The 24539-nt window shown below is 63.0% G+C and overlaps 2 protein-coding genes across 7 annotated transcripts; both read left to right on the top strand.

Annotated features, from left to right (window-relative positions):
• Window positions 1–127: 127 nt before the first annotated feature.
• On the top strand, window positions 128–20854 carry PPP6R1 (protein phosphatase 6 regulatory subunit 1). 5 transcript variants are annotated; one of them, XM_045789306.2, is made up of 24 exons: window positions 128–672; window positions 9225–9457; window positions 9756–9942; window positions 10044–10181; window positions 10269–10334; window positions 11672–11784; window positions 11890–12003; window positions 12349–12511; window positions 12597–12749; window positions 12860–12994; window positions 13385–13449; window positions 13535–13650; window positions 13749–13834; window positions 13941–14030; window positions 14108–14205; window positions 16170–16227; window positions 16314–16498; window positions 18396–18526; window positions 18617–18797; window positions 18889–18959; window positions 19099–19180; window positions 19611–19721; window positions 19803–19874; window positions 19971–20854. In XM_045789306.2, the coding sequence occupies exons 2-24, from the start codon at window positions 9231–9233 to the stop codon at window positions 19972–19974; spliced, it is 2646 nt and encodes an 881-aa protein (XP_045645262.1). In that variant the 5' UTR covers window positions 128–672; window positions 9225–9230; the 3' UTR covers window positions 19975–20854. The 5 variants fall into 5 exon arrangements, with proteins under 5 accessions (XP_045645262.1, XP_045645260.1, XP_045645264.1 ...); XM_045789304.2 differs by lacking the exon at window positions 128–672 and adding an exon at window positions 2205–2498 and having other exon boundaries at window positions 19803–19892; XM_045789305.2 differs by lacking the exon at window positions 128–672 and adding an exon at window positions 2207–2498.
• Window positions 20855–20978: 124 nt separating this feature from the next.
• TMEM86B (transmembrane protein 86B) lies at window positions 20979–23879 on the top strand. Of its 2 annotated transcripts, none has more exons than XM_045789310.2 (3): window positions 20979–22186; window positions 22432–22675; window positions 23225–23879. In XM_045789310.2, exons 1-3 carry the CDS (start codon window positions 22136–22138, stop codon window positions 23605–23607), a joined length of 678 nt encoding a protein of 225 aa, XP_045645266.2. In that variant the 5' UTR covers window positions 20979–22135; the 3' UTR covers window positions 23608–23879. The 2 variants fall into 2 exon arrangements, with proteins under 2 accessions (XP_045645266.2, XP_045645265.2); XM_045789309.2 differs by having other exon boundaries at window positions 22429–22675.
• Window positions 23880–24539: the final 660 nt, after the last annotated feature.

The following is a 24539-nucleotide window of genomic DNA, read 5'->3' as shown; positions in this document are numbered from 1 at the left end:
GCGCAAGCGCATCTGCGGCCGTGTGCCGGTGGGGCCGGTGGGGAGCGGCCGGGCCCCCGCGCGCACGCGCACTGCAGGGCCCGGGCTCGCGGCCTTCGCACACCGGGAAGGCGGCCGGTGGGCGGGGCTTCCTGCGAGCCCCTGCACTAGGGGATTGTGGGGTAGTGGCGGACGGAGCCGGGCGTCTGAGGCCCCAAGCAGACTGCAGAGCCCGGAGACCCAGCCGGTTTGGGGAAGGCTGCGGCCAGGGAAGTGGGCCTTGGCTTCCGTCGGCCGCTGCTCAGCCCTGCGGCCTGTCCGGACTGCGGAGGGAGACGTCTTCCCTGACCGGCTTTTGCTTTCCCGCGCAGCGCCGGGCCGGGCCAGCCGGGGCGACTTCCCCGCCGAGGGCCTCCGCGGGCCTCGCGACCGCGCTGACCTCCCCTCACCCCCCGGCAGCCGGCGGGCCCCAGGCCCCCGCCTCCGTCCGCTCGCAGCCGGCGCCGCCCTCCAAACCCCGCAGCTCGGCGCGCCAGGGCCCCCCCTAGGCCCGAAGGCGCGTGCGCGAGCCCCCGTCGCTGCCCCCCGCCCCCTCATACCGGGCCCGAAGGAGGGGCCGGAGCCGCCGGCTGCGGGGCGGGGGGGGCGCCCGGATGAGCCCCGAGTGCGAGGAGCCGCCGCCCCCCCGCGCAGGTGAGCGGCCGCTGCGGGCCCCCCTCCCCCGCCGCCGGGTCCCCCGCCTGAGGCAGGACTCCCCTCCCGCGCCTGGTCCCCGTCGGTCCGCCCGGACATCCCTCCCCCCCCCGCCCGCCCCACGTTGCTTAGTCTTCCCGCAGCAGCCCACCTCCCCAGTCTCTCCTCCGGTCCAACTTCCCCCTCCTCGGACCCAGCCACTGTCCTGGGACTTCACCGTTTCCTCACCGGCCCCCTCCCCTGGAGCACCCCCTTCCTGCTCTTGGATTCCCCGGCCCGGGCTCAGGCCCCACCGGAGCAGTGGGGCTCTGCCTGCCCCTTGCCCGGCTGAACGTGTGTGGAGGGCTTGGGAAGCGGCCCATTGCTTTGAGAGCAGGCCTGCTGAGGGCAGGCGGTGGAGGGAGGGGACACAAAGGCCCCGCCGGACAGTCACAATTAGTGGTGCTGTGATGGAGGTAGCTCAGGGCACGCGGGCGGCAGAGGAGGGGCCGGGGAGACTGGCTCGGCGGTGGCGCTTGCTGTCTGGGAGGGGCGGTAGGGGTTGACAGATGGAGAGTGGGAAGAAGGGCCTTCCGGGTGGAAGGATCAGCACGTGCAAGTCTGTGAAGGTGGGGACCCGGGACTGGTCTGCAGCACTGTGGGGAGGGGAAGGATCTTGGTGCCGTTGCCTGTCCAGACCCTTGAATGTGACCCCCTCCCCCCCCCCCCCCCCGTTAGGATCCTTTCTTGCGCGCGCTTGTGTACCCCAGTGCCTGCGCCGAGGCCACAGACGTGACATGAGCACCGGCCTGAAAGGCAAGATGTTTCTGGAAGGGAAGCTGTGTTAGGTGTGGTGCGGGGTTCAGAGTTGTAAAGAAACTTCAGTGGGGTGTAGACTGGTGCTGACGTCAGTGCTCTTCTCATTCGATGGCTCTGGGGATTCAGCGGGCTGTCTGTGGAAGCCTGTAGCAGAGTGCAAGGCAGAGGAGGAGCTCCAGGGTCAGGAGCTTTGACCGTTATTACTAGGTTTGGGATTACCTATTGCCGTGGACCTCAGCTAGGGGCGATTGTGTCCCCTAGGGGACATTTGGCAATGGCAGGAGACGGCGGTGGTTACAATGAGGGGGGCTCCTGGTACCCGGTGGGTCGAGGCCAGGGATGCTGCCCGCCATCGCACAGTGCACAGGACAGCCGCCCCACAGCAGTATTTTCCAGCCCCAAATTCAGTAGTGCTGCGGGGGAGAAACCCTGCTCTCCTGCTTGGGTGTCGTGTAGTTTTGTCTTATCTGCTCAGTTGCCACCTGTCAGCGGCTGTGTGTTCTGAGCTGTGTATTTTGACTTACTTTTGTGTCTTCAGTGATTTTTGTTGGGTCACCTACTGTTTCTCGGCATTAGAGGAGAACCTGCTCGTTCCACCCCCCACCCTCCCCAGCACCAACACTTTTTTTCAGGATCTGTGGAAAGTGACTTTAGCAGGTCACTTTCCCCTTCCGGACTATACAGTTTTTTATTAATTCAATAAGTATTTCTAGCTGTCGGCCTGGCCTTCTGCAGAGGGAGGCAGGTGACGGGACAGGTGAATCCTGTCACAGAGCGCTCAGACGCTGTCATAGGGTGACCACGGAAGTGTGGAAGTATGGAGCAGGCCCCTAACACAGTCAGAGGAGGCTTCCTGGAGGAAGTGGTGTCTGTGCTGAAGCCTGAAGGACCCAGGAGGAGCTAGTCAGGCTCAGAGAGCTGGAGGGGAGGCAGAGGGAGCAGCCAGCCAGGGCAGAGGCCAGGGTGCCTACGAGCAGTCAGGTGTGGCGGGAGTGTTGGGCGCCATGCGGGTTGCTGCAAGAGATGAGGTGAGAGAGGCCTGGGAACTCTGGTGAGAATGAGGGACCTTCCTGGCATCCCGGGCTCACCAGCTCTGTAGGGCAGGCTCAGCACGTGGGGAGTGGGGACACGCCCTCCTTTCCAGGCCAAAGCACGGTGTTCTCTTTGAACACTGTTTTATAGATCTTCCCGTGGGAGGTGCGGTCCTCCAGTCACCATGAGGTGTTTCCCAAGTGAGAAGACTGAGGCTCGATGCTGGTAGGACCCTGGTCGAAGGCCACAGGGATTAAATTTAGAGCCGCAGGATTGGAGCCTAGGCTTTTCTGACTTTGGATCACCCTGGAACACCGAGTCTGCTCCTCTTTGTGTTCCAAGCTCTATTTCAGAGTCTATAAGTTGTTTTCCTTTCCTCCTTGGAACCCGTAACTGATCCAGGAGACGGTCCTGAATGTGAGCTCTCAAGCCCCTTCTCGGTCCTTGGCCTGGGGTCTGCAGTCTGTTTCCTAATTATTCCCTCCCCGGAGTTGGACCAGAGCAGCCACCTCCCCTGGGAGACTGTGCTCTGGGTTGTCCCCTAACTGGGGATCCCTCCCAGGCTTTCCCAAGCCATGGGAAAGTCCCAGCTCATCGTCTTCTGTGGCTCTGGCCAGATCCGCCCTTTGTCCCACATGGGCATCCTGCTGCCCACCTTGCTGTGTCTGTGCTGGGTTCTGCATCCAGCACACACAGTGGGTCCTCCTCAGAGGTCATGGGGTCGCCGTTGCTGTTATCCTGTCCTTGGAATCCAAGTCCCCTACCCCCTTTTCAGACTTCGCAGAGAGCTGACAGTTGCTTGGAGGGACTTGAGGGGGAGGTGGTCTCACCGTCCTTGGGCCTGTAGAGCCCTGCAAGGGACTGGGGCCGGCCTTTTGGTAGTGGGTTCTCTCCCCTCATAGGGCTCACATAGCCCGGGTCTCATTACAGCAGCTTGTGGGCCTGTTGATGACTGAGGGTGGCAGCTCAGGTGGCCACCCTGGAGGCCCTCCCAGAGGCCTCTGTGCCCTTGACCTCCACTTCCGGGTGCTTTGGGGCCAGGGGAGGCGAGGGAGGGGTGGAAGATGAAGGACCTGCCCACAGGCTCCCTGGCAGGCAGAGCTGTGTCTGGATAGACGCAGACGGTGGCCCTGGCCACAGCAGCGCTGTGGGGTCGGCGCTCTGGGAGCTGCAGCCAGGCCCTGTCGGAGCCCAGGCAGGGGCTGGCAGGCTCTTGAAAGGGCAGCTGGAGTCAGAGCCTAAGAACGACCCAGCAGAGCAAGAAACCCGAGGTGATGGTGCCAGGCTGGCGGAGGGAGAGGTAGTTCTCTTGTTTAATGGCTTCCTTTCTCGCTTACGGTTTCCCCTTCTTCCGTTTGCAGCCAGAGTCATGGTTTTCAAACTGCCGCTGAGAGCCAGTGCTAGTCACTTCCGCTTTCTTGAAGGTTGCTAAAAGTTGCATGGGGTGGGGGTGGGGGTGTGTGTGCCGCCTGCCAGAGTGTTTGAATGACCTGGGTCGCTCAGGCAGATTGGGGGGGCAGTCTTTCTCCGGGTTCTCTGTGTTTAGAGCTGTCACCCCCGGGTTCGTGGCCAGCTCCTTCCCTCCTGCTAGGGGTGTCCGGGCTTCCGCATGGTCATGGGCACCTGCCTGAGCTGGCGGTCCTGACAGCGTGGCCCCATTTTACAGACGGGTATGCCAAGTGCCTGGCCCAGGTTCACCTTGTTAGAGAGTGAGTATGGAACCTCGTCTCCTGTCCATCCTGTTCCCAGGGCTTCCAGCAAGTTCTGCTAAGTGGGAAGATGGGGTTGGCCGTCAGCACTTGAGAGTGTGCGTGTGGTTAGTTCTCAAGTAACTGTATCTCTGTTCCATGCAGAGCTGGCGAAGTGATGTTTGCAGGGTACCCACCACCACTTGCTTGCATCTGATCCTTGCAGCCTCCTCTGATTTTTGGAGGAACAACCTGAGGGAGAGTTTAAGGTGCTGTCTTGGTCTGAGGCCCCTGGAGCCCGTACCCCATACCACCCAGCAGCCTCTTGTCTTATTGTGGGTGGCCCCACCCATCACCCTGCACACCAGTTCTCTGGAAGCCCGCTTGGGGAAGGAAGCCCTACCTGCCATCCCAGGTGGACCTGCTGTGGGGCTTTGGGGGTGGTGCCCGTCACCCGTGCCCTCTAACTAGGTGCTTTGGAAGTAGGCGGGTCTCAGCTTTGAGAATTTCCACCTGTTGTCAGGACAGCAGGGCAGGCAGAGTGCTGCTTCTGCCTCTCGGTGGCTGTGGCTCCGTCTCCGCGGGCCCCTGTCTCCACGGCTGTCGAGTGGGAATCATGACCTTACTTCACCTGCTCGTCTCGGCGTGGAGACAGGGTGCCCATGTGGATGCACAGGTTTTCAGGAGACATGGGCTGGGCCCTGTCCCCACCCCGCCCTTACCTCGGGGATACTGACAGGGAGGGTGAGGAAGGGGAACCGAGGCACGCTTTCTGTGCCTGAGCTCTTCTGGCAGCTGCTGTCTTGTTGGCTCCGAGTGACCTGGACACACAGCAAGGCCTGGGCCCGGCCCTGTCACCGCAGCCTTGGGCAACTTTGGTTTTGTTTTTGGTCATGGTTTTTGTCGAGATGTAATTCATACGTTGTGTGATTCATCTGTTTAAAGTGCACAAGTCAGTGGTTTCTGGTGTGTGTAGAACTGTGTGGCCAGCCCCGTAGTGTGTTTTTTTCATGGAGGTATAATTGACAAAATTGTGTACAATCAATTTCAGAACTTTTGGTTTTGTTTTTTTTTTTTAGCATGCTTTTCCCAGAAGAAGGTCCCATACCCGTTAGCAGGCACTCCCCACCCCCTGGCTTCCCCAGCTCCTGCTGTCTGTGCATTTGCACCCTCCGGACATTTCACATAGATGGAGTCCTGCTGCACGTGGTCCCTGGTGACCGGCTTCGTTCACCTGCGTAGGCGGCCTTTTGAGCCGCCTGCTCTCCTCTTCGGGCGTGAACGTGTCCTCTGTAGGAGGAGGCGGTGTGCTCACCTGCGGAGCTCCTTGCGGCCCCAGGTGGCGGCTGCCCCTTGAGGTGGCTCTGGTCCCAGCTTCGCCCAGCTCGGGACGTGGGCCCGCGCGGGCCACCAGTGCCTTGGAGCCGGGCCTTCGTTCTCTCACTGTGGCATGAGCCCTGTCACGGCCTTGCCATCAGATGAGGGAGGATGTCCGTCAGGTGTGGAAGGTTCCTGGGGAAGGTGTGGGATCTGGGCAAAAGGAGGGGATTCCGGTGTGTAAAGGAAGGTCGGTGAGCACCTCAGAGTTGGGGGGGATGATGTTTGCTGTGCTACTGAGGTAGCAGTGCTCCCCGCCCCACGGCACAGGGCTCAGCAGCCCCCTCCATCCACCCCCCACCTGCGTGACGGTGGCTGGGGGGTGACTGGGTGGGAGTGATGTCCTGGCAGGGATGTCGCCTGCTGCCTCAGAGGGGCAGGGACCTGATAACATGTGGGGGTGCAGAGGGGGTGCCCTTCTGCTGCTATTTCTTTTTTTCTTTTAAAGATTTTATTTGTTTGACAGAGAGAGACACTGCCAGAGAGGGAATTTGAAGCAGGGGGAGAGGGAGCAGCAGGCTTCCCGCTGAGCAGGGAGCCGATGTGGGGCTCCTGGGATCATGACCTGAGCCGAAGGCGGACGCTTCACCAAGTGAGCCACCCAGGCGCCCCTTCTGCTGCTATTTCTGAGCAAGAACCACATAGGAGGTTCTGCACTAGGCGCTGTCCCGGGCGCTCCCGGCGGCCTAGCAGGGACAGTGGTGCTGGTGTGGACCGGCGTCTGGTCAGGGCGCGTGCGGTGTGTGAGGGCGTACCCGTCGTGCAGGTCATCGTGCAGGCCGATAGATGTGGGTGGTGGGTGGAGGTGGGGCCACAGGATGGCTTCGGCCCCCTGGGGGTGGGTGCTTAGCAGGAGACTCCGAGGGTGAGGGTGAGGAGGAGTCCGATACTGGAGTGTCCCAGGCGGGCGAGGTGGCAAGAGCAAAGTGGCTGAGAAGAACCCAGGCATGGTGTGCTCTGCAGCCAAAAGGCCAGTGTGTCCGGTGCAGGTGAGGACGGCCAGGGCAGGACTGGGGGGCATTTGCTTGTGGAGGGAAGCCCCCGGGCGCCTGAGCATGGACCGGACGAGGTCAGGTTCCATGGCAGCAGGGTCTGCCCGGATGCCTGTGGAGTAGAGTGCGGACAGGCACAGGGCAGGCCCGAGAGGTGACGGGGCCTGGTCGGGGGGAGGGTTGTGCAGGTCGAGGGAAGCCCCGAGATTTCTGGGGCCCACCCCCGCAGTAGCCGAGTGATGGGCGGAGCTGCTGACACAGCAGGGCTGTGGAGGCCTGGGCCTGGCCTTCCTCCCTGAATTCAGAGGTGTCTCCTGACTAAGGAGGACCAGGAAGGAGCCGGCCTTCATCTGTCTGGAGGTGTTGGCGGGTCAGAGGACGGTGGGAGCCAGGGCCCAGAGCCCTGCACAAACTTGGGCCTGCGCTGCCCGTGCCTGTGAGTGTTCATGGTGGGGCCTGGTGCCCGACGCTTTACCTTCCAGGGGCCTGGGCGGGCAGTTGCCTTGGTGCACCTCGGCTTCCTTACCTGTAGACGGGGCCCTCCATGTCCCCCGTGGGGGTGTTTGTGAGTGGGCTGAGCTGAGACGATCGTCAGGGTGCCATCAGCACCGCAGCCAGCACGGTGTGCTGGCGGCACGCGTCTGGCGTCACAGTCATGTAATGCCAGGAGGCCTAGATGCCCAGCATGGTGCTGCGGTGGCAATGTCTTGCAGGGACCCCCTCGCGAGAGCCACAGGCTGGCAGAAGCACACCCCCAGGATGACAGCCACGGGACGCTGTGTGAGAAGCTGGGCTGTAGCTTGCTCGGAGAGAGGGTGGTTCCAGGGCAGGCGGGCCTGCCGAGGGGTCAGGCAGGTGTGAGAGGGTCAGGTGTGCAGACGTGCAGACTTGGCAGCCAGGCGCCTGACAGCTCAGCGGGAGCCGGAGGTCCAAGGGGAGGCTGGGCTTGGCCAGCGCGGGGCTGCAAGGCTGGCAGGGGCTCTGGGGTCTCAAATACGGAGACCTAAGGAGCCCTTTTGGGCTTTTGGCCAGGAATGAACATCAGGCACTCAAGTTTGTGTTTCAGAAAAGTGTCCAACGTGGGGTGAAGGGTGTAGGGCTAAGTGGTGAGTCACTGTGGGATGGGGCCTGGAGGCCCGTGGGATGTCCCCGCTGCTCCCGGTGGGACCTGGAGCCTGCTGCTGTCTCCATGATGGGGAGTCCTCCACTCCACCTGCCGTCGTCCGGGGTCGTTGCACATTAAGAGCCACTTACTCCTGGTCACGGCCGGAGGTCATGGCAGGAGGTCATGGAGGGTGGGGAGGACACTGGGAGGTGAGTCGTCTCCTGTGGAGGCTGGAAGGGAGGGCTGGGTGCTGGAGGAGGTGCCTTGAAGGGACTGAGGCTCAGAAGGCCAGTCCTGCCCGAAGCCACACGTGCCCCCCGCTCCGCCCTGGCTTTAAGTCCTAGGTGCTTCCTGAGTCAGGTCAGAGCTGCTCTCTGCTCTGGGCTGGTGCTCCATCTGTGGCTGACGGTTTTTCCGTGGTCGGGGTGGTGTGGGGCAGGGAAGGTGAGGGAGGGCACGTAGGAGGGGTACTGCCATCTGTGGGTCCGGGAGGTGCCCAGGGGGACCTCTCAGTCTGTCCTCCGTGGCCTCTGCCTCAGGTGGTCTTGACAAGGCAGGTGATGCATGTGAGCTCTGGTCTACACCTGTGTGGTGCTGGGGAGACCCCAACTTTCCTTGCAGTGGGGTGGTGACAGCCCCTCCAAGGGGCACGTGGGTGCCGTGCATAGTGGATGGAGGGGGTGGGAAACGAGTGGCCTGGGAGTCTGATGGCACATGCAGGGCAGGCCTCCCAGCCGGTCTGGACTGGGAGCCTGCAGGCCTCTTCAGAGGAGCGGCTGAGTGCGTGTGCGGAGGGGGCACCTAGTGAGTGCTCCTGGTGCGGTGCTCCTGACAGCAGCTAGTGACCTGGGCTGGGGTGGGTCGGGGCAGTGCCATAGCGGGCACACAGGGTCTCGGTGTTGGTTGGGGATCCAGTGCACCATTTGCAGGTGGTGGGAGACAGCCTTGTCCTCCTCCCCACTCAGTCACCGACTCTGTCCTGGTTCCTTTGGGCCCCGATCAGTGGCTCTTCTGAAAGGCCCCCCTCCCCCACTTTTCCTCTTCCTTGTCTGGCCACTGGGTGGGGGGGTTGGGTGTGTTTGTGTGTGTGTATGTAGCATCCAGGCAACAGCCACAGCCTGGGGACATCTTAGACTTCCCTCTGCCACTGCCCCACGCCCTGCACGTGGCGTGGTGATTTGCTGGGCTGGACGGCAGCCGTGTGCTGGCAGCCATGGGGCATTTACGTTTGTTCAGTAAAGACAGATTGAAATGAGTCCGATGCCAGAGGTTTCAGGATGAGCACGGCTCCGGCCCCACCTCTGGGGGTCCCTGCCCAGACAGGGGACGGAGGACTGAGGCTTTGGAGGGGGACAGGATTGCGATGGCTCTGCGCACTGCGCTCCTTTGCGGGGCCTGGAGGCTGAGGGGTGGTCAGGGCAACTGGCCTCTGCTGTGAAGTGACCCCTGGACTACAGGGCGGCCCTTGCAGGCTGTCACGGTCATCCGGCCGATGGGTGGCTGGGGTGGAGGGAGTGGGGCAGGCAGGGCCCGGTGTGTGACAGGCAGTCCTGCCTTCAGGGCGCCATGTTTTGGAAGTTTGACCTGCACACAAGCTCACACCTGGACACACTGCTGGAGCGGGAGGACCTGAGCCTGCCCGAGCTCCTGGACGAGGAGGACGTGCTGCAGGAGTGCAAGGTCGTCAACCGCAAGCTGCTGGACTTCCTGCTGCAGCCGCCGCACCTGCAGGCCATGGTGACCTGGGTCACCCAGGAGCCGCCGGCCAGCGGCGAGGAGCGGCTGCGCTACAAGTGAGCCCCTGCCCGTTCTGCCGCCAGGGCTGCCCTGACCTGCTGCTCTCGGTGCCTCCCGTGTGCCTGTTGGGCCTGGGCGGGTGGGGGAGGAAGAGGGGGAGGAGGTGGGATTTCAGGGACGGTCAGCTGGCGGTGGGGCCCAAGCTTAGGAGGTCAGCGGTAGCCCTGGGGGCCGTGGGAGCCACGCGCGGGTTTTGACAGGAGGGCGTGGGGGGGCGAGGATGCCCCAGCCGGCCTCCTGGCACCGTGGCATCGGCCACCCTTTCTGGATGTGAACCCCCGCCCCGCCCGGCAGGTACCCCAGCGTGGCCTGCGAGATCCTGACCTCAGACGTGCCCCAGATCAACGACGCACTGGGCGCCGACGAGTCCCTCCTGAACCGGCTCTACGGCTTCCTCCAGAGCAGTGGCAGCCTCAACCCGCTGCTGGCCAGCTTCTTCAGCAAGGTCATGGGCATCCTCATCAACCGCAAGACGGACCAGGTACCGCCGCCCCGGGGCCAGGCCGGCCAGGCAGGTGGGCGCGTGGGCGGGCTCAGGCCCCGGGTCCTGCCGCGTGACGCTCTTGTCCCTCCCGTGCGCAGCTCGTGTCCTTCCTGAGGAAGAAGGACGACTTCGTGGACCTGCTGCTGCAGCACATCGGCACCTCGGCCATCATGGACCTCCTGCTGCGCCTGCTCACCTGCGTGGAGCGGCCACAGCTGAGGCAGGACGTGGTCAACGTGAGCGCGGGGCTGGCGGGGGCGGGCGCGCTGGGCCGGGGGACTGCGGGGCGGTGAGCAGAGGCCCACCTTCCTTCTCATCCCCAGTGGCTCAACGAGGAGAAGATTGTGCAGCGGCTCATAGAGCAGATCCACCCGTCAAAGGACGACAATGTGAGTGTCCGCCCCTCGCCTGCCAGCCCGCCCGCGGCCGGCCCCTTCCCCCACACCTGTTCTTCACGCCAGCCTCGCCCCTCCTCTCTCCCTGAAAGGCGCACTGAGGAGGAAGGAAACGTTCGGTGCCGTGTGTGCCCGCCCTGCCAATCTCGCTGACGGGGCTCCTGTTGCCCACAGGGAATGTGTCTCATGAGCCAGGAGCTTGGCCCAGCGTCTCCTGCTGGTTCAGGGGTCTGGCTAGGGTCTTCGGACTCCAGGCTCCAGCCTGGCCCCCGCGGTGCTGGCCTGCCAGGGGCCCCTTTCCCACTCCCCTGCTCCCCTGCTGACTGTGGCCTGGCAGCTGCTTGAGGGCACACCCTGCTTGTCCTTCAGCAAATCTGTGCAGAGGCCCCACATCCTTGCTGCAACCTGGGGGGTGGGGTGGGGGGAAGCATCTGGCCTTATCTTTCCAGGCTGCTGGCTTCTAGAGCAGAGGTCCACAGGTGCGGGTAGTTAACCCCCAGGCATCCGGCCAGTAGGGTGAGGTCCACGCAGGCCCAGGAGCAGGGGACTGGGGCTCCTGTGATGAGCTCTGAAGTGTGGCCCGTGGCCTGGACAGGTGGTCCTGGTAGCTGGCTATTGGGTTAGACTTGGAGTTTTGCTTATTTCTTTTATGGTGTTTTCTGGAACAGCTTTATCGAGGTAGAGATCGTGTACCACGTGGGCTGGCTGTTTAAAATGCAGAATGCGATGGCTTTTAATAGATTCACAAAATTGTCCAGTTATTACCACATGGATTTGGGAATGTTTTTTCATCACTTCAAAAAGGAAAGCCTGTGCCCCTTAGCTGTCACTGTCTGTTCCCCTCGTGGGCCCCCCGCCACCCCCAGGCTGCATTCTGCCTTTGGGTTTGCGTCTGTTGGACTTGTGTAAACGTGGTCACACCTCACCTGGTCTTCGTGTCTGGCCTTTGCCTCAGCACCGTTGTTCCGTGTTTATCCGTGGGCTTCGTCCCCTCCTGAGGCTGAGGGGTGTTCACAGTAGCTTCTCTGCTCACTGCTCAACAGTCAGTGGACGTCGGGGTCGTTCCCCCCTTTGGCTACAGTAGACGGTGTGGGGTGTGGGATGTCACCTTCTCCAGAAAGCTTTTCTGGGTTTCCCAGTTCCTCGCCATTTCTCCTCTCCCAGTGTTCGATGCCTTGTATCCCTTCCCTCGGCATCTGTGTCCCTGTGTCTGTGTGACCCTCCTCCTGTTCCTGATGGCCAACTGGTCAGCTCCTGAGGGGTCCTGAAAGCAGGACACGGAGGGCCCAGCAGCTGGGCTGGTGTCCTCAGTTCTCTCTTTGCCTCCACAGCAACATTCCAATGCATCCCAGTCCCTGTGCGACATCATCCGCCTGAGCCGGGAGCAGATGATCCAGGTCCAGGACAGCCCGGAACCTGACCAGCTGTTGGCCACCCTGGAGAAGTGGGTTTGCGGTTCCCAAATGCAGGGCGGGAAGCTGTCTGGGGCCCTTCACCATGACCCGCACCCTGACCCCACCCTTGTCCCCTGTTCTGATCCCTGCCCCAGGCAGGAGACGATTGAGCAGCTCCTGAGCAACATGCTGGAGGGGGAGCAGAGCCAGTCTGTCATCGTGAGCGGGATCCAGGTGCTGCTGACCCTGCTGGAGCCCCGAAGGCCAAGGTGAGGGAGGCCAGCCTCCCAGGGTGGCCGTGCCATCCCTCGGAGCCCTGCCCTTCCACTTAGAGGGAAGGTCGTGGGGACACGGCCTCTACAAGTGGTTTCCCTTCTTGGTGGTCACTTAGGGTCCTGGGAGAAGAGTTCTCCGTTGCTGTCTGAGGCCACATATACCGCCTGTAGCTTTGAGCTGGCTGTCTGAATCCAGGGCCCTCCAGGCGGGTCGTTGCCTGAAACGATGGGGCCTTGTGCTACACTTCCCCAGGGAGCAGCTTTTCCCTCCCTTCACGATGTGTCACATGTGTGCGTATGCACACACACACAAGCCCTGCCTCCTGTCCCCTCCTGCAGGTCCGAGTCTGTGACCTTGAACAACTTCTTTAGCAGCGTGGATGGGCAGCTGGACCTCCTGGCCCAGGCAACCCTGGATAGCACCACATCCAGCGTGGGCGTCCTGCACGCCCTGCGCCCACGGCTCGGCCGTTTCCACCAACTCCTGCTTGAGCCTCCCGAGGTGGGCCGGGAGGCCAAGGAGGCAGGGTGGCAGGGAGGGTGGCCCCATGGTTCTGGGCAGTGCTGAACCTCCCCTGTGCCCATAGCTGGAGCCGCTGCGAACTACGTGGGGCAGCCTGGCCCCACCGCTGGGCAACACCCGACTGCATGTGGTCAAGCTGCTGGCCAGCGCTCTGAGCGCCAATGATGCGGCCCTGACCCAGGAGCTCCTGGCGCTGGATGTGCCCAACACCATGCTGGTGCGGGGGCGGGGGGCGGGGGCGGGGGGGTGGGCAGGGTGGGGAGCAGAGTGGGGAGGCAGGGTGGGTGGAGGGGCCTCTCGGTGCCAGCCTGCGCTGTCCCCACCCAGGACCTCTTCTTCCACTATATGTTCAACAACTTTCTGCACGCGCAAGTGGAGCTGTGTGTGAGTGCCATGCTGAGCGCCGCGCCTCCTTCCGACAGCAGCCTCGAGATACCTGCCCCAAACCCCGTCGTGAAACATGTGAGCTGGGGCTCCCAGGTCCCCCTCTCTGTCCCCCTGTCCTGCTGCCAGTGCTCGCTAGGCAGCCTCACGGGCTGGGGGCCAGGGGCTTGTCCTTGTCCTTAGAGGGTGCCGTGCAGGTAGGTGCAGAGACAGGGGTGCCCTCAGGAGGCAGCGGGTGTCCTCTGGGGTGTGGTGGCTCCAGGATGGAGCCGTTGGGCAGCATGCCCACTTTGGGCATCAGTGGACGTTGGTGGTGGGAGGTGGGGGGGCTTCAGGGGTGCTGTTACGTGGAGGGTGTAGGTGCAGCGAGATGGAGGTGAGCAGACCGAGGGGCACAGGGGGACGTTTCTGGGTGTGCAGGGAGGGGCGCCTCCTGGCCCCGCCCCCATGCCCGCTCTGCTCTGTCAGCTGCTGCAGGAGTGCCGCCTGGTGGAGCGCATCCTGACCTCCTGGGAGGAGAACGACCTTGTGCAGTGAGCGTCCCAGGGACTGCCTGCGCCTGGGGGGAGGGGGTGCACCGGGGGCCCGTGTCCAGCTTTGGCCTCTGATCTTGCCCAGGTCTGCCGGGGGCCCCCGCAAAGGCTACATGGGCCACCTGACGAGACTGGCCAATGCCCTGGTGCAGAACACAGAGAAGGGGCCCAACGCTGAGCAGCTGGGGCAGCTGCTGAAGGGTGAGGGCCAGGGAGTGTCTCGCCCCAGGGCAGGGGGGCGGGGTGCAGGGGTGGAGGCCGAGGGGCCCCTCATGCCCTGTCTCCTCCCCACGGAGCAGAACTGCCCGGTGAGCAGCAGGAACAGTGGGAGGCCTTTGTGTCTGGACCCCTGGCAGAGACCAACAAGAAGAACACAGTGGACCTGGTGAGGCGCCCCAGCCCTCTGTTGAGGTTCTCTCCTCTGCCTGCACCTCCCTGCAGCTGCTCCCTGCCCAGCCTGCTCCTCACCCCTGCCCGCCTCCCCGCCCCAGGTGAGCACCCACCACCTACACTCCTCCAGCGACGATGAGGACGACCGGCTCAAGGAGTTCAACTTCCCCGAGGAGGCCGTGCTGCAGCAGGTGGGCTGCGGGGCGGGGGCGGGGAGCCTGCCCTGCCCTGCCTGGCCCCACCTGCCCCTGACCGCCACCCTCTGCAGGCCTTCATGGACTTCCAGATGCAGCGCATGACCTCAGCCTTCATCGACCACTTCGGCTTCAATGACGAGGAGTTTGGGGAGCAGGAGGAGAGTGTGAAGTGAGTGTGCCCTTCCATGGGGGGGGCGGGGGCCCTCGCCGCCCTGTGGCTCCTCCCGCCAGCCTGCCCATGTCCTCCCTACTTCCACCCGCGGCCTGCCTGCCAGTCCTAGCATCTGGGCTCAGCCTGGAGAGAGCCAGTCCGGGCTCCTTTGTCCCCTCCGTGGGGAGCAGTGGCTGAGGGTCTGGAAGGGAGCTCACCCTCCGAGGCCCCTGAGGGAAAGTGGGAGGACCACCCAAGGGCAGGACAGGAGCATTCCTAATCTGACAGTGCAGGAAGCCAGTGGAGAAAGGTCCACCTGGCCCCCTAGGGGCGGGCTGGGGGCAGCGCGGGGCGGGGGGAGGTGTCCAGGGACAGGCAGGAAAGGCCTTAGCTGCCCGCTGGGGTCCCCGTCTGCTTCATCGCGGTGGCTGTGCACCGGGCGCATCTTGGGTGTCTTTCCATCGTGTGCCCATCTTTCTCTGCTCAGGACTCAGGGCCTTCTTTACAGCTGGGGAGACTGAGGCACATGCTGGTCGGTGTGGGAGCAGGATCGCCCCTGTGCAGCACGGTGGGAGGGCACCGTGACGGGCTGTGGTCAGCTGTTGGCCTGCCTTGCTGGACAGAGGTCCCCTTGAGGGCAGACGTGAGATCTGTGTGTGCTGCTGCCCAGCTCAGTGCCCGGTGCGTCAAAGGCCGGGGCCCTGGAGCAGACCCCGCCCGAGCAAGGACAGACCCACCGTTCGATGGATGGTGTTGGCACAGCCGGCTATCCTTGTGGACGATACTGAGTTGCCTCCTCCACCAGATAATTCCCAGTGGGGTTAAAAACTTTAAAAAAAGACCTCGAAAGCCGTGAAGTGTTCTAAAATGGAAAATAGATGAATATTTTTACAGTTTTGGGGCCAAAGATGCCGCCCTACGGGGCTCGTGTTGCCAGAGTCGGCTGCCTGGCCCTGACTTGTGGGCCACACTCAGGCTGCAGCCCCACTCTGCGCGGCTCTGCGTGTTTTGGGAGGAGACGTGGAGAGGACGGGGTGTGCGAGCTCATCTGCATGGTGCAGACGCCGAGGCAGCGCTTGGCTTGCTGACTCCCATTTGTCTGTGGCCTTTTGTGGCCAGGCGTTTCCTGAATTAGACAAATGATAGAACGCGGGACGGAGTGTGGACCCCCTACAGGCAGACAGACCGATGGCCCCAGAGGAGAAGTGGACAAAGGACATGAGTCGGAGGGTGTGGACGGAGTATGAGCCTGGTTCTAGTCAGCAGTTCGTGTCCGTAGTTACGGCAGGAATTGTATTGCTCTGAGGTTTTCCAAAAGAGAATGGAGCAGAGGGAGCTGGGTGTCGGTCTCAGTGGAAGACTGGGGGCCGCCCTGCCCTCGGGGCCTCAAGTCCAGAATCCTTGCCTGCGGGCGTCTTGGCTGGGGCAAGCTGTGTGTGCAGTGGCCCTGTGCTTGGCTGTGGGGTTTTCGCGAACCAGCGAATGTTTCTGGCTCAATTCTTGGCTGCCGCCAGAGTGGGTGAAGTCCCCGTGAGTCCCGAACCCTCGCTTCCAGGGAAAGTGGGTGCCTGGATGGTGGCCTTAAGTCCTAACAGTAACTTGTCCAGGTAGTTGCAGTCTCTGTCTTAGGACGGAGAGAACGAGGTTGAGATGAGAAGTGCTCTGTGGCCTGCCTGGGGCCGCCCCACCAGCCGCTCTGGTTTGAGGCTCCCGTCCCCTGTGGGCATCCCTAAGACGGCTGAGATGGGCAAGCGGAGCGTCTCTGTCTTCACCCTCAGCTGCCTGCATGCCTGTCAGGCAGCTCTGCAGGTGACCGGAGTGGGTCACGGGTGTTGATTTGAGGCTACAGATGAATTGTAGCCAGTAGGTGGACTTGCAGGTGCAGGACTGAGAGCAGCGAGGGTGCGTTGAGCGGACGCAGGAGAAGCCTGGCACCGCCCCCCCCCCCCCCCACCGCCTCCTCACTGCCCCTTCTCTCCTAGCGCGCCTTTCGACAAGACGGCCAACATCACCTTCTCCCTCAACGCCGATGATGAGAATGTGAGTGCTGCCCGTCCCTGGTGGTGCGGCGGGGGAGGAGGGGGGACGCTGCAGACAGTGCCGCCACCTCACCCTGCACCCCACAGCCCAACGCCAACCTGCTGGAGATATGCTACAAGGACCGCATCCAGCAGTTCGACGACGAGGAGGACGAGGAGGTCGAGGAGGAGGAGGAGGGCCAGGGCTCCGGGGAGTCTGACGAGGAGGACGGCGCCTGGCAGGGCAGCCAGCTGGCTAGGGGAGCCCGCCGAGGCCAGCCCCCGGGTGTGCGGTGAGTCCGTGAGACCTGGTCGTCACCAGCGCGAGTGGAGGAGGAAAGTGAGAAGGGAGTGTGTGTATTAGGCGGGCGCTTCCCCAGCTCAGGTGAGTTCAGCTGCAAAGGGAGGAGCCTAACAGCTTGTGTGGGGCCGGGAAGTCGGTGGGTCCTTGACGTGCGGCTGGCCCAGGTGTGCATCCCTCCCTGCCCTCTGCTCTCCCTGCTCAGCTTGCGCTCAGGGCTTCCCGCCAGCTCTCCATCCCTTCATTCCAGTAATGGGACAGCCAGGCTGAGTGTGGGTGAGCTGTGACCAGCTCTTCGTACGCCTGCAGTGCTGGCTGGCCCCATGGTCACCGACTTGGTGGGCTTGTGTCTGGTGAACTCCGGTTAGGGCCTCTGCCCCCAGGACACAGGTGTCCTCATCCTACCCCCCGTGCTGGCTCCTGTGCTGCTGTGTCCCCGAGGCTTGCGCGGGCCTGACGGGTTCCCCTCGAAAGCCCACCGCCCTGGCAGCTGTGCTCCTGTGTCACACCCATCTACTGGGGGGCCAAGCTGATGAGCCCAAGGTCATGGTTCACCCGTGTTCTCTCCCGAGAGCATGGTAGTGCCCAGTCTTGCTTTTCACTTCTTGATCTTGTTTTGAGCTAAGGTTTTATGTCTGGTGTGAGGTAGGGGTCTGCCTTCCTCCTGCGGGTACGAATGCCGCTGTCCCAGCACCTCTTGTTGGACGCACCGGCCTCTCCCTGTGAGTGTACTTGGTGCCCTGGTCCAGAAGTACTTGGCTACATGTGTGCGGCTCGACTTCTGGCCTCTCTGGGTCTCTTGGTCTTTATGCCAGGACCTCCCTGTCTCGACGACCGTTGTAGTAAGGTTTGAAATGAGGAAGTGTGTTCTCCAACATGGTTGTCTGCTCGGTGTCCCTTGAGATTCCGTGTGACTGTTAGGATCAGCCTGTTAATTTCAACAAGGAAGCTGGCTGGGATTGACAGGGCTTGCCCTGAACCTGTACGTCAGCCCGGGAACCATATCCCGTCTTCCAGTCCTTGAGCGTGGAACGTCTTTCCATTTACTAGGTGTTCAAGTTTTATGCTTCCTTTTTTCAAGTTTTTCCTGATTGTTTTATGTAAGTGGAATTTTGAGGTTGTCCCAAGCGTACAGAAATACAGTGGATTTTTACGTTGACGTTGGGCCCTGCAGAACTCACTGACCATAACAGTTAATGGATTCCTTGGGGTCCTCTGGATACAGTCAGGCCATCTGCAAACAGGGTTTGACTCCTTTTCCAGTCTGGATGCTTTTCCTGTCGTGTTCTTGCCTCCTTGCGCTGCAGCGTGGTCCTGAGCAGAGGTGGTGAGCAGGCCCCTGTCTTGCTCCTGACCTCAGGGGGACTGCTGGTCTCCAGCACTAAGCGTGACATGGGTTGTGGGTTTGGGAGATGCCCGCTTCTCTCCCGTTTGCTGAGTGTCTTCGTTTACCGTCAGCTATGTTCGGCGACGTGCGTGTGGGTTCCTTTGCCATCAGGAACCGTAAAGACAGCAGCGAGCACCCAGCATCTTAGCAGCCACGTGGTTTGCTCAGCCATTCCGCAGTTGGTGGACACGTGGGCCCGGCGGACCTTCCTCTTGGGCTCGGGCTGTGCGTTAGTTCACGTTTAGACTGTAGCGGCGGAGTGGCTGCTCGTGCCCAACGTTGTTCTCGGTCGACCCGAGCTGAGTGTCAGATCGGCCCTCAGGGGGAGCCTCTGGGACGAGGCGGGGTCCCGCTGCTTTCCACAGGGCACTCGAGGCTCCCGCCTACCTGCCCGCACCCCGGCCCAGGGAGGCGCGGCCCAGCCTGTCCTGCGGCTGCCCTGCTGTCCCCGCTCCTCCATCCCTCGTGTCAGCACATCAGCTGACAGGTGGTTTCTGGGCAGGAGTGGAGGCAGCACAGACAGCGAGGAGGAGGACGAGGAGGACGAGGAGGACGAGGACGATGGCGATGGCCGTGCGGCTGGTGGGGGGGCCGGGCCCCCCTCTTATCCTAGCCCCGGCCCCCAGCCTCCGGGTGGGTGAACGCACAGGGCGGGGTGTGGTGGGGTGCACATGGGGTGTCTGCCTCCTGTGCTCACCCCACCCCTCCCCCACCTCTGCCCAGGACCCAGCTGGACAGCCACGTTTGACCCAGTGCCTACAGACGCCCTGACTGGCCCCCGAGACTCTGGGGAGAAGGAGCCAAGCTCTGGGCTCCCCACCCCACAGGGGTCCCTTGGCGTACCCCGGGACCTCCCCGCCCTGAGCCCAGCCGGCCCTGCGGCCCACACCGCGCTGCAGCTCAGGTGAGGCCACAGGCGGTCACCTGGGTCCTGGGTCCCTTAGCCTGGAGTGCTGACCCCAGCTGACTCTCGGGCTGCTTGTCTTGCCCCCCAGGTCTCAGGACCCCACGTCCCCTTCAGCACCTCAGGAAGCCACAGATGGCAGCAAAGTAGCAGAGCCCTTGGGTAAGCGCTGCCGCCCAGTACCCTCCCCCAGCTCTCCCCATTGTCCCCCGGCCTTGTGCACATGCCGTGCGCTGGAGCAAGGCGCCAGGCCAGCACCGCGCTCGCTGAGCCTTGCATCTCCTGGCCTCTCTCTGCACAGCCCCCTGCCAGGCCTTGGTCAGCATCGGGGACCTCCAGGCCACACTCAGAGGGACACGCTCCACCCCCAGCTCCTTGGACAGGTGACCAACTGGGGAGCAGCTGCTGTAGGGGAGGCAGATGGAGCCTGGCCCTGGGTGGTCCTGGACCCATAGCTGCTCTGTGGGGCCCTGGTGGGACCCCCAGGTCTGCACCACTGCCTCAGGACCTCGTGGCAGCCAAGGGTCCAGTGCTCTGCTCATGCCCACATGTGGGTGCCCTAGAGGCCCCTGGAGCCCAGGGCTCCCCGCCTAGCCTGAGGGGCAGAAAGTCTTCCAGAAGGGGGCAGGCAGTGTGTGGAGCCCACGTCCCAGCCAACCTTGAGCTCCTCCTGCCTGGGGTGGCTCCCAGGGGTCTCTGATGGGAGGGGCCACCCTGGGCCAAACACCTCTTCCCTGGGGCATAAAGGGGCTTAGGGGTGGGGAGGGTGTCGGCGATGATAACCCTGCCGATGCCCCCGCATCCCCCACACAGTGCAACCAGAGACCCTGCTACCTCTGTCACAGCCCCCGGGGCCTGCCAGCACCCCCAGACCACAGAGGGGGAGAAGAGCCCAGAGCCCCTGGGGCTCCCCCAAAGCCAGAGGTGAGCACAGGGTGGCCTCCCAGGGCAGCTGGTGTTCTGTGGGGGAGGCCCTGACCTTTCTGTGTCCCTCTCCCCTGACAGTGCCCAGGCCCTTGAGCCACCTCTGATGCCCAACGGCTCTGCCCCGGGAGGGCCAGCATCCCTGGGCTCCCAGTGAGTGGCAAGGGCTGGGTAGGTAGCAGGTGGGCTGGGGCTGGGGGCTTTAGGGGACAGCAGGTTCCTCACGTGGGTTTCCCTCTTGGTTCCCAGGTAACTGCCTGTCCTGGTGGTGGCGGCTACATCCTCCGTACTCCACGTGGACCCTGCCCAAATGGGGGCAGGGCGGGTCCCACGATGGCCCTGTTGCCCCATCACCCCGCCCCCCCATCTGCCCCGACGTGCTCTCCTCTGGACTCCCAGGAGCCTGGTGCCAGGGAGATAGGCCCCTACCCACCCCCATTTGCACTGAGAAAAGAAATTATGGAGTTTTGTCTCCTAGAATAAAGAAACAGAGTTGAGTAGAGAGAAAGGAGAGAGAGAGAGACCTATATTATATATTATATATATAGAGAGAGAGAGCAGGTGGGTGGAGAGCCAGGAGGAGGCCCGGCCTGGCAGGGCAGCGGGTGGGACCTTCATCCCATCTTGGTGGGGGCTGTGTTGGGGTCCTGAGGCCATTGTCCACCCTTCCCTCCCACCGTGCCCCCAGCCTCCGGTGCAGATGCCCACACCCACACTCGGCTCATACCCACCTCCAGGGAGGGCCCGAGTGGGGCCGTGCCTTTGCCCAAACCCTTGCCCTGGACCCTGCACTTTGACCCAGGCTGGGAGCTAAAGGACCCGTTGCCTGGCCCTGCTGGCTCTGTGGGAGCTGGTGGTCCCCGTCCAAGGGGGTCTCTCCGGTGACATTCCCATGGGGCCCCGATGCACTCACTGAGACCGCCTCTCGCCCCTGCACCTCCCATGGACCCCGCGGCGGGGGTTGGCGGGGGTCTGGCTGGGGTCCCCTTCCCATGCCCAAGGGTTTGGGGTCCAGCCCAGCTGCCAAGTGACCTTGTCCCAGCTCCCTCTCCCCAGGCTGGCGTGAGTGTGCGTGTGTTCGTGCCGAGCTTCTATTTCATATTGCAAATATAAATAAAGACCGTTTAAGATTCCTGCTCAGACTCCCGAGTTCTGGGGCTGGGGTCCTGAGCTGGGACTTCTGGGACCTGGGGCGCGGGTGCCTGAGCTGCCCTGCACCCTGGCTTTGGGTCTTGAGTTCTGGGACCTGGGTCTGGAGGCCTGAGCTGTCCTTGCGCCCTGGCCTCGGGGCCCCAGGCCTTCTCTCAGCCCCTGGGTGTGGCCCTCAGAGTGCAGTTAGGCTCCCGGACCTCCGTGCTCTGCTGAGGGTGGGGTCACTTGTGCTCAGACCAGGAAAGGATGTCCTGGGAGGAGGAGCAGAGCCTGCCCAGTCTTGTCTAGGGCCTGGTCCCCACGAGCTGTTTCCTGGAGTCCCTTTCGTGCCCCCAGCCCTCTGTGTCCCAGGTCCGTACAACCGTAGGAGGTGGCAGGCCAGCCTCCAGCCTTGGGGTGACCTTGTGGAAGTGATGTCCCCTGAGCGTCATCTCCTATGGTGGAACAGTGGGCACCTGGGTGTGGCCAGCCCACCGAGATAGGTGGACACCCGGTAAGTCCATTCCTACTAAACCAGAAGTTAGAGATGAGTGCACTTGCAGGATGTGCTCTTGAAGCCGCGGGGCAGCACGCAGTGAGGACCTTGTACGACTCAGCACTGGCACGCATTCCCTCAGGAGGGTCTATAGAGGCCTCCTTGGGGGGCGCAGACAGCTCTGGGGGCCTGATGGCCAGAGCTGAGGATAGTGGGGCCAAAGCACAGGAGGGAGCCCCCTCCCTGGGCAGCCTACTGGGGGGGATGGTGGGTGGGCAGGGGCCTAGAGAGTTTCCATCCTGTCCCCGCAGTCTGTCCGGGTGGTCCTGATGCCTGAGCCTGGGGCTGGCCTGAGCCTGGGGCTGGCCTGAGCCTGGGGCTGATGGCACTCCACCTCGCCCCCTCCCCCAGAGTCCCAGGTGCAGGGGAGCGTATAGGAATCCTGCACTGGTTCCCTCCTGGTTGGTTGGGCATGGGACAATGGTAGGGGTGTTTATGGCCACACTTCCCCCCAGGGCAGCCGGGGGTGGGGGGAGCCAGGTCTGGGAGGCAGGGGCAGGGTGCTGTGGGGGAGGAGGGACCCCTGGGTCCCTAGTGGGCACCTTATCAGTGGTGCCAGGCGGGGCCATCCCCAGGGCGGGGGCAGCATCTCCCCCGGGCCCTGTTATCAGCCCCAGAGTCCACAGGACGCTCCTCGGGTTAATGTGTAACCACATGCTGTCCCCTCCACCCCCAAAGCCACCCGTGCCCACGTACTCGCCACTCTGGGGGGGGGTCATAGGCCGACATGGACGCCTGGGAAGAGGGTCTGCCTGGAAAGCCTTGCTTCTCAGTCCAAGTGAGAGACGCCGGGTGTGGGAGAGGGTTCGGCCTGGGCTCTGGGGAACCTGAGCAGCCTGCAAGAATTGGGAGGCCCTGCCCTCAGGAGGCTGCGTTCCCAGCGGACAGCGTGACTCGGGTTCCTGGGTGGGGGTGCCGTGGAAGCCCCTCGATCTGAGTCCTGGCCGCGTGGGGCCTGCCCCCCAGGAGCTGGAAGCTGGCTGGGCTCCAGGGCTTCGGTGACCCCCTTGTCTCCCAAAGCAGCCGCGTCTGTGCTGGTGGTTGAGCCCCTTCTTCCTCACCTGTGCCGTCTACTTCCTCCTCTGGATCCCGCAAGACCGGCCGTCCTGGGTCGGCGCCCTCGTCAAGTGCCTGCCGGTGGTGTGCCTGGTGGTGTCCTTGCAGACCTTGCGCTGGGGCAGAGGCTACCGCGCGCTCCTGCAGGGGGCCCTTCTGTGCTCGGCTGTGGGGGACGCCTGCCTCATCTGGCCTGACGCCTTCCTCTATGGTGAGCGGGGCTGCATGCTTGCTTCTGGACCCCCACCCGGACAGGAACCCCTGCTCTCACAGAGCCTTCCTTCCCCTGAGGGGGTTGGGCAGCAGAGCCTTAGAAGGCATGAGTGGCGTGGAGGGACAGAAAGGGGGGCTTCGGGTGTCGCAGTCTTGAGTAGCTGGTCAAGGATGGCCTCACCAAGGAGGTAACGTCTTGAAGAGGGTGCAGGAGCCGTGGGAGGAAGGATGGTCCAGGCCAGGGGGACCAGCAAGCGCAAAGGTCCTGGGGTGGAACGCTGCTGGAGGGTCAGAACGTGTGGGTGGGTGGAGCCAAGTGGGGAGCAGGGCAAAATGGGGAGTTGGCGGACAGTTGTAAGCCGAGTAAGGATGGAATGCAGTGTGCGTTGTAAGGTCACGGTGGTGCCAAGGGCAGGGAGGCCGGTACGACAGTCCCAGCCGATGCGGGTGGTGTGGCCAGGCTGGATGCTGCTGCTCGGGGCGGTCCTTCCCTCGGCTCTGAGCCGCGAGGTGGTCACGCGGTAGCCACAGGTCCTGTCTCCTCTAGGCGTGGCTGCCTTCACCGCGGCCCACCTGCTCTACCTCTGGGCCTTTGGCCTCGCTCCCCTGCGGCCAGGCCTCCTGCTGCCCATCGCCCTGGTCTCTGGGCCGTATTACGGCGCCCTGCTGCTCCACCTCCCAGCCGGCATGGTCCCGGCCCTGGCGGCCTACTCCCTGGTCCTGGCCGCCATGCTGTGGCGTGGCCTGGCCGGGGGCGGGAGCGTCCGCTGGGGGGCCCTGCTCTTCACGCTCTCGGACATGCTGCTGGCCTGGGACACCTTCGTCCAGCCGCTGCCCCATGCCCGCCTGCTGGTCATGACCACCTACTATGCTGCACAGCTGCTCATCACCCTGTCAGCCTTCCCGAGCCCCAGGCTCAAGACCAGCTGACGAGGCCCGGCCGGACCGGTGGTGCCCCCTGCCCTCCGGCGAGGCCCCAGGCCTCCCAGACCGGCGCCGCCAGGTGGGACGGAAGGCCCAGGCTCCTGGACTCGTGTGTGCGGGTGCCCGTGCGGTTCGAGACACGTGAGAACCGTCTGTGGAAATCCGCATCCACCGCCAAGTCCCCACCGCCACCTTCCCTCTGTTCTGACCGCACCCGCCCCCTTCCCTGCGGCCCTAAGCTGTTTCGTGCCCGAGTAAAGTGGACACTGAAACAGTGACATCGCCATTATTTGGGGAGGGGCCTTGGGAGAGGGGTGCTCGCCAGATCAGCAAATCGTTCTTTTTTCTTTTAGTTTTTAATTTTAATTTTTTAAAAAGATTTTATTTATTTATTTGACAGAGCACAGCAGGGGGAGCCACAGAGGGGGGAGAAGCAGACTCCCTGCGGAGCAGGGAGCCCAACACCGGGCTGGATCCCCGGATCCTGGGATCATGACCTGAGCCGAAGGCAGATGCTCCACTGACTGAGCCACCCAGGTGCCCCTATTTTTTTAATTTTTAAAAAACCTTTTATTTATTTAGTGAGAGAGAGAGAGCAGGGGTGGGGCAGAGGGAGAGAATGTCAAGCAGATTCCACGCTGAGTGCAGAGCCTGATGCGGGGCTCGATCTCACAACCCTGAGATCATGACCTGAGCCGAAATCAAGTGTCTGCTTAACCAGCCGAACCACCCAGGTGCCCCTTTTCTTTTTTGAAGCAACAAAGCACGATGTGAACCACTTTTCCACATACGACTCAGTGACATGAGGTACGCGCACAGTGTTAGGCACTACGTAGGGTCATTCCTGTGGTAACCACACTGCGAGCCAGACCCTGGTGACCCGTTTGTTAACCCATCAGACGCAGCATTGCTGAGGACAACGCAGGCCTGGTGCCCTG

The sequence above is a fragment of the Ursus americanus genome, chromosome 21, assembly GCF_024610735.1.
Source record: "Ursus americanus isolate L20-20 chromosome 21, mUrsAme1.1.p, whole genome shotgun sequence".
NCBI classification, from domain to species: domain Eukaryota; kingdom Metazoa; phylum Chordata; class Mammalia; order Carnivora; family Ursidae; genus Ursus; species Ursus americanus.
The sequence above is the reverse complement of the archived record's forward strand: the minus strand, read 5'-3'. Positions and strand labels throughout refer to the sequence as shown.